This window comes from Kryptolebias marmoratus, linkage group LG24 (assembly GCF_001649575.2).
Source record: "Kryptolebias marmoratus isolate JLee-2015 linkage group LG24, ASM164957v2, whole genome shotgun sequence".
NCBI lineage: Eukaryota > Metazoa > Chordata > Actinopteri > Cyprinodontiformes > Rivulidae > Kryptolebias > Kryptolebias marmoratus.
Window position 1 is genome coordinate 14,158,248 of NC_051453.1, and position 15,953 is coordinate 14,174,200.

The window sequence follows — 15,953 nt, forward strand, 5'->3', positions numbered from 1 at the left end:
GAGAGTTCTTTTAAGACGTCAGTAATCCACTTTGGTCTTAACCCTGCTCAGACTAGCCATTATCTTATCAGTACTTTCAACATTAAACTCTATTCCTCCAAACTGAGGACGTTCAAACAGCTATCTAAAACAGGTAAGATACTAACTGTTCATAACTATTCCACATAATTTCACTTCAAATGATCCAAACTGTCACTTTAACTTTGAGATTTGGCCGTGATGGGAATGAGTATCTGGGTGAGCGGGAGCGGCAGGGCAGTCATTTGGCAGTCGCACGTTACAGCTTGTCTCGAGTCAGAGAGCCTCTTTTCCTGTGATTTTGCTCTTCCATCCTCCTCGTCCTCCTCCCCACTGGCCTGCCCTCTCTCTACCTTTTTTCTTGTTTTGAAACTGATTGTCTTCTACCATCACAAAGACACTTGGTTCTGATTGATTAACAGGTAACAGAAGAGGGAGAGCACAGTGTGACTGGGGGTGTCTACATCAGTCTCCACTGGCAACCTGTTCAGTCCAACTCCAAAACGACACACAGATGCTGTTTGACAGTAAATGCAGACAACGTTTTAAGGTTGGGCGATTGGTTGCCACGTGGTACTGAAAGTTTGTTGGTCGGTCAGTCAGTAAGAAATGGTTTCAGATTTTTGCATGACAAATATTGCAACCCATAGCAAAGAAACATAAAGTAGAAAACACTGTCTCCACAGAGGTACAAATGAACACAGATACACAGATTGAAGAAAAGCATGTAGACAAACATACAGGTATATTCAAGGCCGCTCGGATCTGTGTGTGTCCCTTTGATTAACTCCAAGTAAACAGCCTGTCTTTGGAAAAGCAAGACACACTTTTTCAAGACCCGAGTATGGACCCCAAGCTGAGGAATGAAGATTGAATGCTATTGATTGGGAGGAGAGGAGTTTGACCTCCCCCAGCACACACTGCCCCCTACTGTCTGGATTTATATACATCAAAAAAACAAGGGGAAGAGGGGGGGAAGGGTTGCAACAACACATGCACACAACCAGAGAATCCAACAGTGACGGAAATTCTAAAAACAAGGACCCCTCCAACGTCTATAACCCAAATCCTCCCACCCTTCTTTATTTTTTGTTTATTTTTGATAACCAAAATATCCCCCACCCTTTCTCCACCCACTCCCAAGTCTTTCCAGCCTCCTCTCCCCACAAAATCACAGGTCATTCCTGTTGGTTTCTATACAGTTATACAATATCCATGCACAAAAGAAAAGAAAAATGCACCTTCTTCTCAATAGGAGGCGCTGGTCTTTAATATTCTAAGAACATCAGGAGCACTTGAACACACCCAGGGACCTTCAAAAGTAACTGTGAAACTGATTTTTTTTTTCTTTTTTGTATTTTTTCTTTAGAGAAAAGACAACTTAAAGGCAGAAGAAAGCTAACACTGAATGTAAGATTATTCCTCCTTTGGTTTAACATCAAATTTTTTGGCTTATAATTCAGGTCAAATTATATTTGCTCTCTTTTTTTCTTCTTTTCCTTTGATTAGAGCTTCAAACTAAACATCTAAAGCTCGACTCTCTCTATCCTAACCTTGTTTTCTGTCTCTTCTTTTCTCAGCTAAACCTCCACAGAAACATTCACAATGTCTTTTCCTTTTTATGAAAACAGTAAGTACATGCCGTAGCAAAAACAAATACGAGAAAAATAAGCAAAAACGGATAAAAGGAATTTAACAGTATAAAGCTTCAAGTCACAAGTTCCAAAACTAACTATCATAGTATCATAGTTTCATAATCATTGTTATCATTAGCAGTATTATTTTCAGTTTAAATTACATAAAGTTTACATGAAAGGTTTTTGAGGTATTTCAGAATTAAATTGTCAACACACGCCTACCAAGTCTGAGCACTAGCCAGGGGGAAAAGTTAGGTGGATGGATGAGGTGGAGGGAGGAGTTTGTGTCTTTAAGAAGTCGGTGAGTTTTCCACACTTTTCCAGTGCAGCCTCTGTGCTTGCACGCAGTGGACAGAAAGAGACATTGGGTGGTGGAAAAAAAAAAAATCTGAAACGCTGCCCTGGGAGTGCTTAAAGCCACGGCCTGTTTTTTTCATTTTTATTATTTTTTCTTTTTTACCCCTCTCTTTCTCTGTTACACAAAAATATCTCTGATGAGAAAGGTAAAGCGGCTGAGGCCATGAGCACGCCAGGCAGAAAGCAAAAAAACAAATTCAAAAGGAAAGGCTGTGAGCTAGCAGATGATCAACGACAAAAGACTGAAAGATTAAGGAGTAACATAGAGTTTGGTTTCAAATAAATAGTGTATAGAAAATGTTTTATAGACTTTCTACGTGATAAAGTGCTTGTATTCTAGTGTATCAAGATGGAAAGTCAATATGGGAGAAAATGCTGACACAGCCCCACTCTGTGTCCCTCTCTTTTGCCCCCCTCTTTCTGTCCATCCAATTATGGGAGCATTGTCTGAGTGTGAGTGCATGTTTGTGAGCGTGCAGCTATGTGTGTGTGACCAGTGCAGTCCCACCCGTGGTTGAAGGGAAAAGGCACTCAACGCTGTCTGCAAGGCAACCACCTCCTCCTGTGTGGCACGATGCAGTCTGACTGCACTGTTCGAGCAAATGCAACAAGACTGTGTGTGTGTGTTTCTGTTTTTAAAATAGTTGTTTTGGGCAAAGAGAGGTGTTTGTGTCCTCCCCCCCCCCCAGGCAGTTTGAGACTGGTAGGCTGCAGTATCTTTGGTATCAGTGGCGGTTTCACAAACCACTCAGCTTAGTGAGGTAGCCACACTGGTTCTCACTACAAACAAATGTCATTTTGTCAGCTTAAAACCTAGACGTGAATCTAGCCGTTTGCTCACTGAACTGTATACAACAAGTCGATTTAAGCTCATCTTCCTTTGGCGACATTAACTCACTGCTTACAGCAGCACGAAGTTAGTCAGTGCCTCTCGATCAACTCCTCCATAATGACCATTTCTTATCTAATCTTTACCGCTAATCTGACTACATTGTTGGAAATGCTACAGTTGCATCTTAAGACCACACAGATAACTATTGAGTCCCAGGCTGTAACCTCCACCCCACCCCAATGCTCCTTCCAACAGAATATACTGAGTCAGCCAGGACATTCGGAGGTCGTGTTTTGTCCCTCGCTGCTTCTGTTTTGTTTTGTTTTGGGGTTTTTTTTGGCCCCCCATTCTTGAGGTTCGTCTTAAAGGGAGCTGAGCGTACCACAGTTCTGAAAGTGTCCCATCATTTACTCGTCTCTTCATTCTCAGCTGCTCCCTGTGTTTCTTTCCCCCCCGCCCCTCTTCCTTGTGGTAAATGTCTCCTTCAAGTCTGTATTCACACAGAATGCAAAAAAAGAAAAAATATATGTCCTTCATCAGACTGTCCTTGCATCCCCTCTTTTTTTCTTTTAAAAAGTCCTTCCTTTTTTTCTGTTTTTTGATTTATCAACAAGGTGCCTTACGTCTGCACAACAGAGCACAATAGTAACAAGAAATAGAAACTTTGTGTCTATGGTACTAATTAAATACCCGCATCAATATAGAGAGGAAGAGAGAAGGGTTGAGGGGGGATAAAGGAGGTAGAGAACCAAAGATCGGATGAAGAGATTTTCTTCTGCTTCAAAATTTGTCCACTTTTGTGTTGGAGACATGTTTCTGCTTTATTTGTAGCACATACTGTATGTTTGTCATTTGAGGTTTACAGCTTAAAATCTGATTATTTTTCATGTTTGCTAAAAACAAAACAAAAAGTATATTTATTTCAGTTAAAAGCTGATTGTTGGTTTCTATGGCACACACTGCCCATCATCAGTGGGGCGGGCTGTGTGTTAACCCTAGTACCATATTCTCTGACTCACATTAAGGCAGTAAGCATTGGCACTATTTGTTGTAGCGTAATAACAGCTGAGTGTGGTTAGGTTAGGGTTAGCTGCTGATTACTTTTTTGTGGTGATAATCAGAAGGTTTGCTTTAAATCATATCAGTTGAGAGATTTTTTTTTTTAGATTTTTGCTATAAAATAGATGAAAACTGATTTGAGAAAACGTGAAGCCTCCCATAATAACCAAAATTAAACTTCCTCTGTGTCTGTCTCACATTTCTGTTAGTTTGACTCTGTTGTACTTGTCTCCAATCAATTTTTGGCGTTTTTCTTTTTTTTTCCAATTTGTTGATTTCTACCCAAATAATTCCCTGCCTTTTGCTAAATCCCTGTGTTTTCAGCATTCAGTTTGACCCCCACCTCCCTTCCTCCTCCTCCTCCTCCAGCTGCAGCGGCGCTGGCTGGATGAGGAACAACAATAGGATAATGGTTAGCTATTGATCTGCCTTCAAAGAGCTGCGAGAGCCTGAATGTGTTGTGCCATGACTTCTTCTCAGCATCTAGTGGCTCTTCCCTCCCTCCCCTCCGCTCTGAAGCCCTTTGCTCTGCTGGTTACAGGTCTCTACTGTAAACAACAGGGGGCACTGTTGCTCTGCCATTGCAGGCAGGACCAGGATGGAGTGGTGTGCTGCTGCTGCTGCTGCTGTTGAGGCCTTTGTGTCCCCATCTCCACTGGCTTCTATGTGCTCCTCTGCTTTTAATATGCAGCTGTATGTAGCTGGCTGGATGCCCGATCGTGTTGTTGTCATCGTACGGTTCTCCGTTATTGATTTCGCAAGAAAGATCCCAGCAGAACAAAGAGCATGTCCAGACATCTCACCTGCCTCCTCCCGTTGGTCAGAGAAACACAGACTCTTGGCTCAGGCTAAGAGGAGCGACGACACGTCTCCCTGCAGGCCTCTGACATCTGTGCAAAAAATATAACCTGGGCCTGGAAGACCTGAGGATCTCCTGCCGAGCATCTCGAGTTTCACCTTCAGGAGGGGTCAAGGAGCCACATTCTCTGTCTGCATCGATTCATTTTTCAATTCATTAGTTTGCTGTATGATCAGGCTGAGCTGCTCTCTGAAATGGCTGGCCATCAGGGAATACCTTTGGCTGAGGAATGAAGGAGACTATAGGAGAGAAAGGGGGGAAGGTGGAGGCAGGAAACTGAAAAAAAAAAAGCCTTGTTGTTTTTTCATAGGCTCTGTTGTTTTCTTTATGACAACCTTATGTGTATGTGTGTGAGAGAAGGATGGGGCACTGATAATAAGGCTATGTGCAGTTGTCTTGTCAGATTTATTGCCGTTCTTTCGCCCTTGTTGCTTCCATGTGCCGGCGTCGAGAGGATGTGAAAAAGGAGGCAGACACAAAGGAGGTGTTGAGAGGAAAAAGCAGTATCAGTGGCTACTTTGGGTGAAGACGAAGGAGGCCGGCAAAATGCAAATACCATCCAAAAAAAGAAAAGGAAAAAAAAAGTTAAAACAAAACATCAAATCTTTGGTGTCTCTTTGCTTTGTAAGATGTCTTAAAAATTATTTTTCTCAAAATAAAGACAAAATCAATGATTGTCCTTCTGTGAGAAATGCAGATTGGACCTGACTTCACACCTCACCTCTTGGATTATGCTTCTTCGGGTGAGAGTTTGACGTTTTGACCGACAAAAACAGATGATTGCATGGCACAGAAGATTTTTTTTTTTTTTTCAGGCAGAGGGCACATTCAGATAGTCCAGGCCAGATCGAGACAGGTATCACTGCCAACATCCTATGAGGCCTGCTGTTCTGACCTGGTTCTCCAGCCCTCTGAAGGCCCCCTCCTCCTCCTCTCAGGCCTTGGAGAAGGTGGTGGTGGATGTGCCCGGCTGCCCTGGGCTGGTACCATGGTCATCATGCCAGCGGTCCACGCAGCGGCGACGTGCATTCATGAAGAAGTTGCTGACGGTGCTGAGCTCCAAGCCGAGCTGCTGGGAGATGGTGATCTGCATTTCCTTGGAGGGACGCTTGTTCTCCTTGAAGATGGCGATGAGTGTGCGCCGCTGCAGGTCGGTGAAAACCAGACGCTGTTTCTTGGGCGCCGTGTTGCGGTCCTTGTGTTGCTCCTGCTCTTTGCGCTTGCAGGCTTGGTGTGGGTGGCAGCGGTGGGACAAGAGCGGGGAGAGAAAACAAAGCAGAAGGTAAATATACAGAAGTGATTGCGTTTGGTGCCACAAAAACAAAAAAAGAAGGTGGAGGGAACTAATGGTGAGTACTTAAACGCATAAAAACTAGTTTATGCGCCAGCAGAGATGCTACAGCTCTATCTCTATTGCCATATTAAAGTTGATTTAAAGCTAATCCATCCCTCCTGCCCAGTGGGAATATTCCTTCCATCCTGCAGAGTGCAGACAGGGAGCCAGCCTGCGGTGAGAGAAGGATGGGGTGGGGAGGGCACGGCAGCGGGACTGGCTGTTGCCTGCTAGCTGGAGACACTGCTGTTTGATTCAATATTAATGCAGTTTGAGTCGCAATGGGGGACTGAGTGACTGTTGCACAAAAGTAAGCATTTTGTGTTTCTTTGTGTGTACGTGTGTGTGTGTGTGTGTGGAAACGAGAGACAGTGGAGATGGGGAAAGAATAGAGACGAGAAGAGAAAAGATGCAGGAGTGAGACAAAGTGTGTGTATCTGTGTGTGTGTGTGTGTGTAAGAACTAAGGAGAGTAGCTGAGAGGAGGAGGGAGGGGCAGCATGTGAAGGAGAAAGCGAGATATTGACCAACTTGCTGTAGGAATTGGGGGGGCTTTTCTGTAGGGACCGAGGTCAGATCCCCCCCAGCAGGTCTACAGTCTGCTACTTCAAACACAGCCCACTGGAGCCCACTCTATAGAGCTCTGAGAGGGTATTTATAAACCCTTGAAACACCCCCCTTTCATACACACACACTCACACACTCCCAAAACACAAACACTTGAGAGGTGCTTGCTCTAGCTGCTATGAGCCCCTTCCCATACACAGAGCAATTTTCAAAAGAAAGCCGTGTACTCTTACATTGGCGGAGGGGTTGGGGGGGTTCAGCCAGGTGATGGGGTTGTGTGCAGCCAACACTGAAATTAATAGTTAATAGAGTGTTGTATTGTGGGTAAGTGTGTTGTAACTCGGAGTGTTTGAAGGAGACGTGTGGAAAACAGCAGACAGGTGGAGAGTAAAAGGCAGAAATGGCGCCCAGAGATAGGAGGAGCTGTGTGTGGAAGTGTGTGTGTGTGTGTGTGTGGAAGTGTGAATGGTTAAGGCACCACCTCTGCAGCCACATGTTCCCCCTGCTGACTGAGGATCGAATCCTCCCAGAACGGTCTGCACGTCCCGCCCAGCTTCCCCACCGTCTCAATTAAAAGAGAGCAAATCAGAGAGAGAAAGATGCCATCCCTGTGGGGTCTCCACCTGCTGCTGTTGGTATTGTCTCATACTTTCATTCCTCCTTCAGTAATGTCTCACTCCCATGCTGTGTGTCTGTGCGTCTTGATGCATTTAAGGATGGATTTCTTTTTTTTTGTTGTTGCTTTTATTCTCTACTTCTGTGTGTGTGTGTGTGTGTGTGTGAGTGTGGGTGGGTGTGTATTTCTGTGTGTTTGCAGGGTGGTTGTGATTATGCTGAAGTGGCTGGAGCCAAGCAGTGGCGCTGTGTGTCTAATTACAGTGGAACAGAGCCCATTGATCAGCCATTGCAGTCCAATCTGTTTACTACAAATGTCTAACCTGCACTCTTGCACATCCATCATCTTCATATTTCAAATCAACGCTGGTGCTGTGCATGTCACGCACTGGGACACATGCTAATGTGCCACACACAAATTTGTCCAAAAACACACTTGTCTGTGCACAGTGTATATCTTCAAGCCCTTTGAATTATTAAAAGTTTAAGCATGAAAATGAAATAAAAGGAGCACAGAGGTGTAACTTAATCATTTGGTCTATGAGTTGAGGCCAGAAGAGAGGTTGTGAAATAACTAATCTGATTACATCTGAATTTAAAACATTTTGAATAAATTAATTTCATTTTATTACCTAAGGTGCCTTTAACTCTCTTAAGAAACCCTTTACCTTCATATTTCTGGTGACATTTCGCTGCAAACACAGGCTGGACTAAATACCACCTGCTAATTCCCAGAAACAAATATTGCAGGCTAGCTTGCATAATAGATTTTTTTGCAAATTGATTAATTTTGTCAGCCATCAATATAACAATAATCTATAATCTGCTCCATCTCAGCTGCCAAGAAATGTTAGTAATTTGCTTTATTAAAAATGAGGCTAGCTCACACACTTCATGTTGATTTCATTTTTTTTTCTTCAAAGCCTAAATAGAAATTTCTCTAAGTCTGTCTGACATATTTAAACATCGTGTTGTGTGCTTTTTTCTGAAATTAGTCTTACCAGAAATCTAAAACTATATGAGTTTTCCTACAGGACACTAAATTAAAGGCAAGTGAACTTCTTTTTTTTATTATTTTACTTCTCGTCTGGGTAGATTTTTCAATTCCTCAGAAGAGAAGCAAAACGTCTTAAAGAATAAAAAAGAAGTCCATCTGCTTTCAGCTCACTTTGATAGGATCCTGAATAATATCACCTTTTTCTAAATCCAAACATGAAGATCCATTTAGACCACATTTGGGTGCTGGGATCACACTGATCAGAGAGAAATCACCATTTTCTACAACCATCAGAGACACACCAGCCTGTCTGGATCAAACCTGAGCACAAGAGGATTTGTTTCCCAGCAGGACTGTGAGCCTAAACATACGTCGCTGCTCCACCGGGCCCGTTTGAAGTCCAGGACGGAGCCGGGAAGTGATGATGACGTGAGTGACATGTCTACTACTCCACAAGGCAATACGGAACTGAACATCTCTGGCAGCGGTGGAAAATGGAGAAGCAAAGTGGGGATGCTCAAAAAGAAAGACGACAAAATTCAGTCTCTAATAAAATAAAGTCACCACAGTTGCAAAATGTAAAGAAATACTGTTACTGGGGTCATTTTTAAATTATTCCATGCATGACTTACATGCATAAAAAAAAACATAATATCCAGCATGTCTTGTATAGAAATATACATTTTGTTAGAGTATCTCTTCTAGATTCAACGCTTGAGTCTGCTGCTGTTTTTGGTCCTACTGTCCCAATTTTTTAAAGCAATGTTTCAATATGAATGTAATGTAATTTTGTGTTTACATCCCATTTATTTCATGCAGCTCCCTTTTGGGGACTGAGCTCCTTTTGTCCAGACTTTTAAGCAAATAAAACCACACACACCAATTAAAATGCAAATACTTTAATTAATTTCACATATTCAGTTAATGATAAAAGATAAATAAATTAGCTTTCTAACAAGCAAATATTCGACTGATTTGATTTATTTTCTGTCCTTCTAAAAGAAATGACCACATTTGATCAGGGATGTGCACATGTTCCTAAATTATTATATTTTTCAGGAAATATTTTTTCTAATTTATGAGTAGATTTGCTTTAAGTGAGCCATAGTTTATTGGGAGAAATGTTCCCAAAAGCTGGACCTTAGTGTGGGTCAAAAAACACCAACTGAGGGGTCTTGAGATGATCTCCAGATACCACATAAAATTTAATGATTGGTAATAACACATTTTTGCCATTAATGTTATAAAATATTAAAAACAGCTGTTTTAAATTGATTTTAAAATGCTTTAAATGTCAATCACTTTTTTTGTTGTCGTTGTATTTTGGGTTTTGATGGCTTACACTTCAGCAGTAGCTAGTCAAAAGCCTCTGCTGCTGTTATTTTGTGGATCAGAACCCGAGAAGTTGAAAGTAGCATGATGGAAACCAGAATGCGCTCAGTGTGAATTTAAATATTTTCCTGCTGGTAACACAGACAGCAGCGAGTGGGAGGAGTGTCAGTCTTTAAACGTGCCTCCACAACCTGCTGAAACGGTCCCATCTTCTTCCCCCCCCCCCCGTCGTTTCTGCCGGCAGGGGGCGCTCTCGTCGCGGCCCCCTCGGTCTGCACGGGGCGCCACAGCGCACTGCCTTTGCTACAGGCGCTGGATTTAGTAATCAATAGCGATCGATCGGTGAGGAAGGGGGCCCTGATTACTGAACCGAGCTCGGCGTAGAAAAGAAAAAAAAATCGATGATTGCAGCTTTTAGAGCTACAGTAGGCACCGAGCAGAGAGACGGACAGGAGCTCGCGCACAAAGCAAACCGGACGAGAGCAGAAATCCTGGTTCGGTGCTGCTGAGTGTTTTCTGAGGTGAACATCCTGCTGTTAGCAGAGGGGCTGGGATTTCTAAAAAACCCCGCTGTATGGATCTGTGAACAGCAGCTGGAGCCGCTTTGAATGGATTCCTCGAGCTCCTCACAGGCAAAGATTGATCAACACGTTTATCCTGCACTGTTTTCTGTTTCTACACACACACACACACACACAATCCAGTGTTTTACAAGTGCGTTTTAAAATTATACTGCAGTAATATTTCCAGCCAGAGAGAGAGGGAGAAAAAGAGAGAAACGATTTCTTCATTCATTTACAAATACATTTAAGATTAATTTCATTTTATTTTCATATGTGCGTAAAAAACGGTTTCACATTTTTTGTTATTATTTCTTCCCCACTGATGACATTAATATTCCTCCCTTCACGACAAAAACCAAGCGAGGTTAAGAGGAGAGGCCCTGGCTGTTCGATATCGATCAATAGATTCGTGAATAATTCGTGTGTGAAATTCAGTCCGTCCAATTAATTATACCTCGGAGTGTGTGTGTGTGTGTGTGTGTGTGTGTGTGTGTGTGTGTGTGTGCTGGGAGGAAGGGGTGCTGATGGATTTGCAAAATAAAATAAATAAATAAAAATAAAATAAAATAAAATGAATAAAAATGGGGAGGAGGTGGTGATGCTGTTTTTGACTGTTTTATTCGGACGGGGAGGGGAGAAAATTCAAAATAAGAAATCGTCACCTGTTCCGGCTGTGTGCATGTGTGTGTGTGTGTGTTTGTATGTGTGAGCTGCTCTCCTTCTCTCTGCAGATGTGAGTCCATCTCGCGCATTAATCATGTATTGATCATCGCTGCCCTTCCTGCTCATAATGAGAAAGTCAAACCGCCTAATATTCTACCTGTAGTGTTTTATGGAACCATGATGGCGCATCTGCATGGAAAGACTACCCCTGCTCCTCTTCTCACTAACTCCTCTTACCCTTCTTCTTTTTTTTGTCTCCTGAGAAGCAGCAGGCGAGGTCAGCGGAGAGTGTTGATTTAATTAATTTCCCAGTAAACATGTTTACCGGTTCCAGTTCAGCGCGTCCGTGCGCACGCGGCGCGGCTCTTTTATTGTCGGAAGCTCAGCACTGCAGTGCCGCTTGGAGCTGCGCTCGTCTCCTTATTGAAAGCGCCGGGACTGGCCACTCTCAGCCTATTTATTAAGCAATTTCTCTGCTGTTTCGCATGAGCTGTTGCTCCAAAGATGGATAGCGGCTCGTGCGCGAAACCAGCCCCTCTCTCTTCCCTCACACAGCTGTGGCATTCGGCTGCGGGGCAAAGAGTGCCAAGCTCCTTCTTTCACCAGGCCAACACACTTCCAGCTCGATACTCCTTAATTTAATGAGTGAGAATTGGTGTTAATATACTGATGAAGCGGGACAATTTGTTTGTTTGCTTCTTTTTTTCCCTTCTTCTTCTTTTTCTTCTTCGACTCGAGGCATTTCCTCTCAAGCACTTCAATAACACTCAACCTGAACTCAGTTACACCCACTTGGCACCTTTTAAAGTCCTGCGCGTGGATTTAGCCTTTGGGTTTCCTGTAGCAGCTGTCACACTCATGCACACTGAGACTTTTTTATTTGTTATTATTATTGTTATTATTTTGGGGGATATAAATAAAGAATGTGCAATGCAATGCGCAATTAAAATAAAGCAGAAATCATTAATTTTTTTCCTTGCGCTTTTTAATCAGTGTGTTAGAAAACACACGGTGCTGAAGGAGAATCCAATAATCAGCTGAGGCTGCGGCCTGTGATGATCCTGCTCCTTATGAGGTTCTGGATAATTAAACCCACTCAGCCATTTAAGTTAATGATTGAATGAACCTGGTAAAAAAAATCACTCATATTACATTTTGCAGGTTTGAGCCATGAACCAGCGCGTCCATCTGATTTCTGATTTGTATCATAACTTCTTGTGAACGATGCAATAATGACCATGATGCTTTGTTTTTGCACAGTCACGGAGCCTGCTTATAGTCTGTGTGTGTGTGAAACGTTTGGAAAATTAGGGAAATTTTGTCCAAGTTTGTGGTGGAAAAAAAGTAGTGACAAACAAAAAATAATGGCTACCATTTTACAATAAATGTACATTTAATAAGGGTTTATAAATAGGTTATTTATCAGTTTGTAAGCATTTTATAAAGCATTTGTAAAACAGATACAAAACACTGCAGCAGGCTCACTATATGAAAAAAGCAAATGCTGCACTTAAATTTATTTTATTTATTTATTTCATTAATTTTTTTCTTACAGCTCAGCTTACTTTTTAACTAAATAAATGTATCTTACAAAACAAACTTCATTTCTGCAAATGTTCAAACGCCTTCCATTCTATAACTTAGTGATAAATGTTTGTTATTTAAAATCCAAGTCATGAAAAAGCAGATATATGTTGGCTCAAAATTGGTCAAGAAACGAGTTATTATTCTTTTCTTCAATTCACTGCAGCTGGATTATTAGGGCTTTACAGTCAGTTAATGAGTTTATTATTAACTATTTCTTAGTAGTTTTTTAAAGGTACCATTATTGTAAAGTGGTACCAAAAAATGCAATAACTAAACATGGTTCTTGTGTTTTTAGAGAATAAAAATACGATTTCATTGCTTCAAAGTGTGTTTGAAAACTAAGTGTGAATATGTTGCGTACAAGCTGCATAGATTTTCAGAAACTGCAAAATATGTGTGTGAAAAAGAAAAAAAAAATACAAATCTGAACATTTTGTTTTTTCCCCCCTCACGGAGAACCAATTATCAACAATTCTAAAGTCTCGCGGGACTTTGACAAGATATTCAGAGGTCGTTTAGGTCGAAGTTTGTCCTTTTTTCTTAATTACACCGCTGCCCCTGCTTTGAGATGAGCGCGTTAAGGGAAAGCTGCAGCATTTGAATATCCCCTTCATTTCAGGGGAAAAAAAATCCCTCCAAATGTCAGCAGCAGCCCGAGCTGTCACCTCGCTTCTATGATCTCTTATTTTGTCGCAGGAGAATCCTCAGGCTGATCTGCAGTAAGATGCTGCCTCTCCACCGGGACTCAGACAGGTTTTCAATATGCAGGAATTTTCCACATTCAATCCCAGACCTCTCCGCCTCCTCCTCCTCATGAGAAGATACAGTCAACAGATAAATAAATATGGGAGCTGCTGCACTGATTTGATTGCGGCCGCTCTGTGCAGTCGCAAATTAAATTGAAATAAATCAACTGATTGGTTTGTTTGGTTTAGAAACAAACAGAACTTTCTGAAGCTTATATGAAGTTTGGCTGATTTATTTATTTAGTTTTCTTTATTTAAATTTTTAAATGTCTCACTTTAAAAAAATATCAGAAGGTTAGACATTTGTTTATTAAAAGGCAAATACAAAAGCTGTAACCAAATTTGAAAAAAAAATTATTTAAAATTGTCTTTATTGCTTAATTATTTATTTTTTTAATAACGTTTTGTAACTTTTACAACTATACTGCTACTACTTATAATAATAATAATAATAATAATAATAATAATAATAATAATAATAATAATAATAATAATAATAATAATAATAATAATAATTTGCTTCAACAACATGACTATCATTTTTTTCCTTTCTAGAAAATATTTGGCCAAATCTTTACACACTCCAACAGACACACGTCGCATCAGAATTCCCAACAATTAATCGAACAAACATCCCAGTCAGAGTATGTGCTCCAGTCTCAACCAAATTATTCATTTTAGAATAACCCGCAGCCACTTTGTTATATTTAATAACGAGTAACACAAATGCTTTATGGGCTGACATCGATTCATTCATCAATTGATTTCACAGTCGTTTTGTTCCTTTGTTGATCTGTGTGGGGTTGCCCAACCGGAGTTTCGGGTTGCATTTGTGGGTACGATTAGGTGTGTGAGTGTGTGGTGTGTGTGAGTGAGTGTGTGTGTTTGCGGTTTATGTTGTGATCGACCCTGCAGAAAGACTTACAAGGGCTCCATATAAACCATCTGCATGGGTTCTTATTTCTTCTCAGGTGTAATTGGTCAGCAGGAGGGTTGCCTTTTTAAACAAATATTTATAATACTACTACTACTACTACTAATAATAAGCAAGTTATTAAAGGTCAGTGTTATTTTATATTCCTGTTCTGCCACACAACACGCTTTTTAAACGAGTAAAGCTAATTCATATAAATTAATTGAAAGTGCTCTGTTTCTGTTTAAAAACATGCAGTGGTATAAACGAAAATAAATTTGGACTTTTTCAACCACGATGCCAAATGACTTTTTGCATTTTTTTGCAAAAGGTATGCACTGGATGCGTGCCTCTCCCCTCTTTACTCTGTGCATTAAACAAGCCATTATCGGCCCTTTAATAACCGATGGCCTGTCAGGGCTTCAGATAAGGACGGAGCTGCGCGGATTCACTGCAGCTTCAGCGCAGCTCGACACTGATTTATAACATGTTGGGGGTTGACCCGATTACAAATGTAAAAATAAATAAATAAATAAAATAATATATAATTTCTGAGTATTTGGAAGTGAGGGGTAGGAGCATCGGACATTTGACAAATCAGATTGGAGGGCAGGTGATGACAAAGTCAGACATGAATGGGTGCATGCAGGACGCAAAAAGCAATGGCTGATTTTTGGTTTGTTTGTTTGTTGAAGGGAACGCCCTCTGTGTTACATAACAACCCAATCAACACACCGCTGATGTGGTCAGGTCAGCGTTTATAATTGCACAACAAAAGCCTGCTCTTTGGAACTGGCTCTTATGTAAACCGGCGCAGATTGTGGCGGGTCAAAAGCTCCCAGACTGATTAGTTTTTGTTCCATCTCTACACAAACACACACACACATCATAGACATACACACACGATAAACATTTTCGAATATTTTCGACTCACAAAAAAAATAAATAATAAGATTTAATTATGACATTTTTCCGGTTTGAGAGGGCCCTTTTGTTTATATTTTTACCTGCTATGACGGGAAGCGCGCGCAGTGCCATTAACCCTTTGATGCCGGCTGCGTGCATTCGGTTGACACTGCCAGCAATTTGATTTAAAGGTCATTCTCTCCTATCGATCCGCTTCAGTGAGGGAGGTGGGGGTGTTGGTGGTGTGTGTGTGTGTNNNGGGGGGGGGGGGTAGCGTAGGAATTGATCATCTAAAATAGAAGAGACGGGATTGGAGACTGTACGGAGTCCAGACCTCTGCTGTATTTCTAATTGCCAAGAACCGCGCGCGCTTGAGCTGGGACGTGTTTGTGTCCGCTGCGAGACAGACAGACAAAACGGGGCTTCAGCTTCAGTCAGGCTGCTATAATTTGTATTCAAATATTCCATTATTTTGAATAATAAGGTCAGAGTTGTATATGTGCGGGACGCGTCAGTGTGGTGGGATGTGCGTAATGAGGTTAAACGAGTACGAACTCTAAACCGTCTTGAGCTGCTAATCCAGGAATAGAAAGACGGGGATGGGGGGGGAGCACGACACCTCAGCTTTCTCACCGTTTTGGACTGAGCTACGGCACAGAGAAAGTGTTGCTGCAAGAGTATATTTGTGAATCTGTTATGAAAGGTGAGCTGTTAATGGGAGAAAAGGTGTTGCATGGTGGAGATGGAGGTGGAGAGGAGGAGGAGGGGATAGGCGGCGGGAGGGGAAGGGGGGGTTGCATGGCGCAGCTCCAGAGATGGGAAGGAGAGGCCGCGAGGAATGGAAATCGATACAGATTCAGGGCTCGCCAGATCGGCCTTAACAATGTGGCGCAAATACTCACTCTACATCCAGATCACATACATGCACACAGGGTGTGTGTGTGTTTGGAGAGAGGGGGGGGGGGGGGGG

General features: G+C 41.8%; 1 protein-coding gene across 1 annotated transcript in view; it reads right to left on the bottom strand.

The window, feature by feature from the left end:
* Positions 1–5,546: 5,546 nt before the first annotated feature.
* onecut3a (one cut homeobox 3a) overlaps positions 5,547–15,953 on the bottom strand; it is an 18,231-nt gene continuing 7,824 nt past the window's right edge. Inside the window, exon 2 of the mRNA XM_017407336.3 lies at positions 5,547–5,989. Within this exon, the coding sequence (XP_017262825.1) occupies positions 5,697–5,989 (293 nt within the window). The 3' untranslated portion in view covers positions 5,547–5,696. The remainder of the gene's footprint in view (positions 5,990–15,953) is intronic.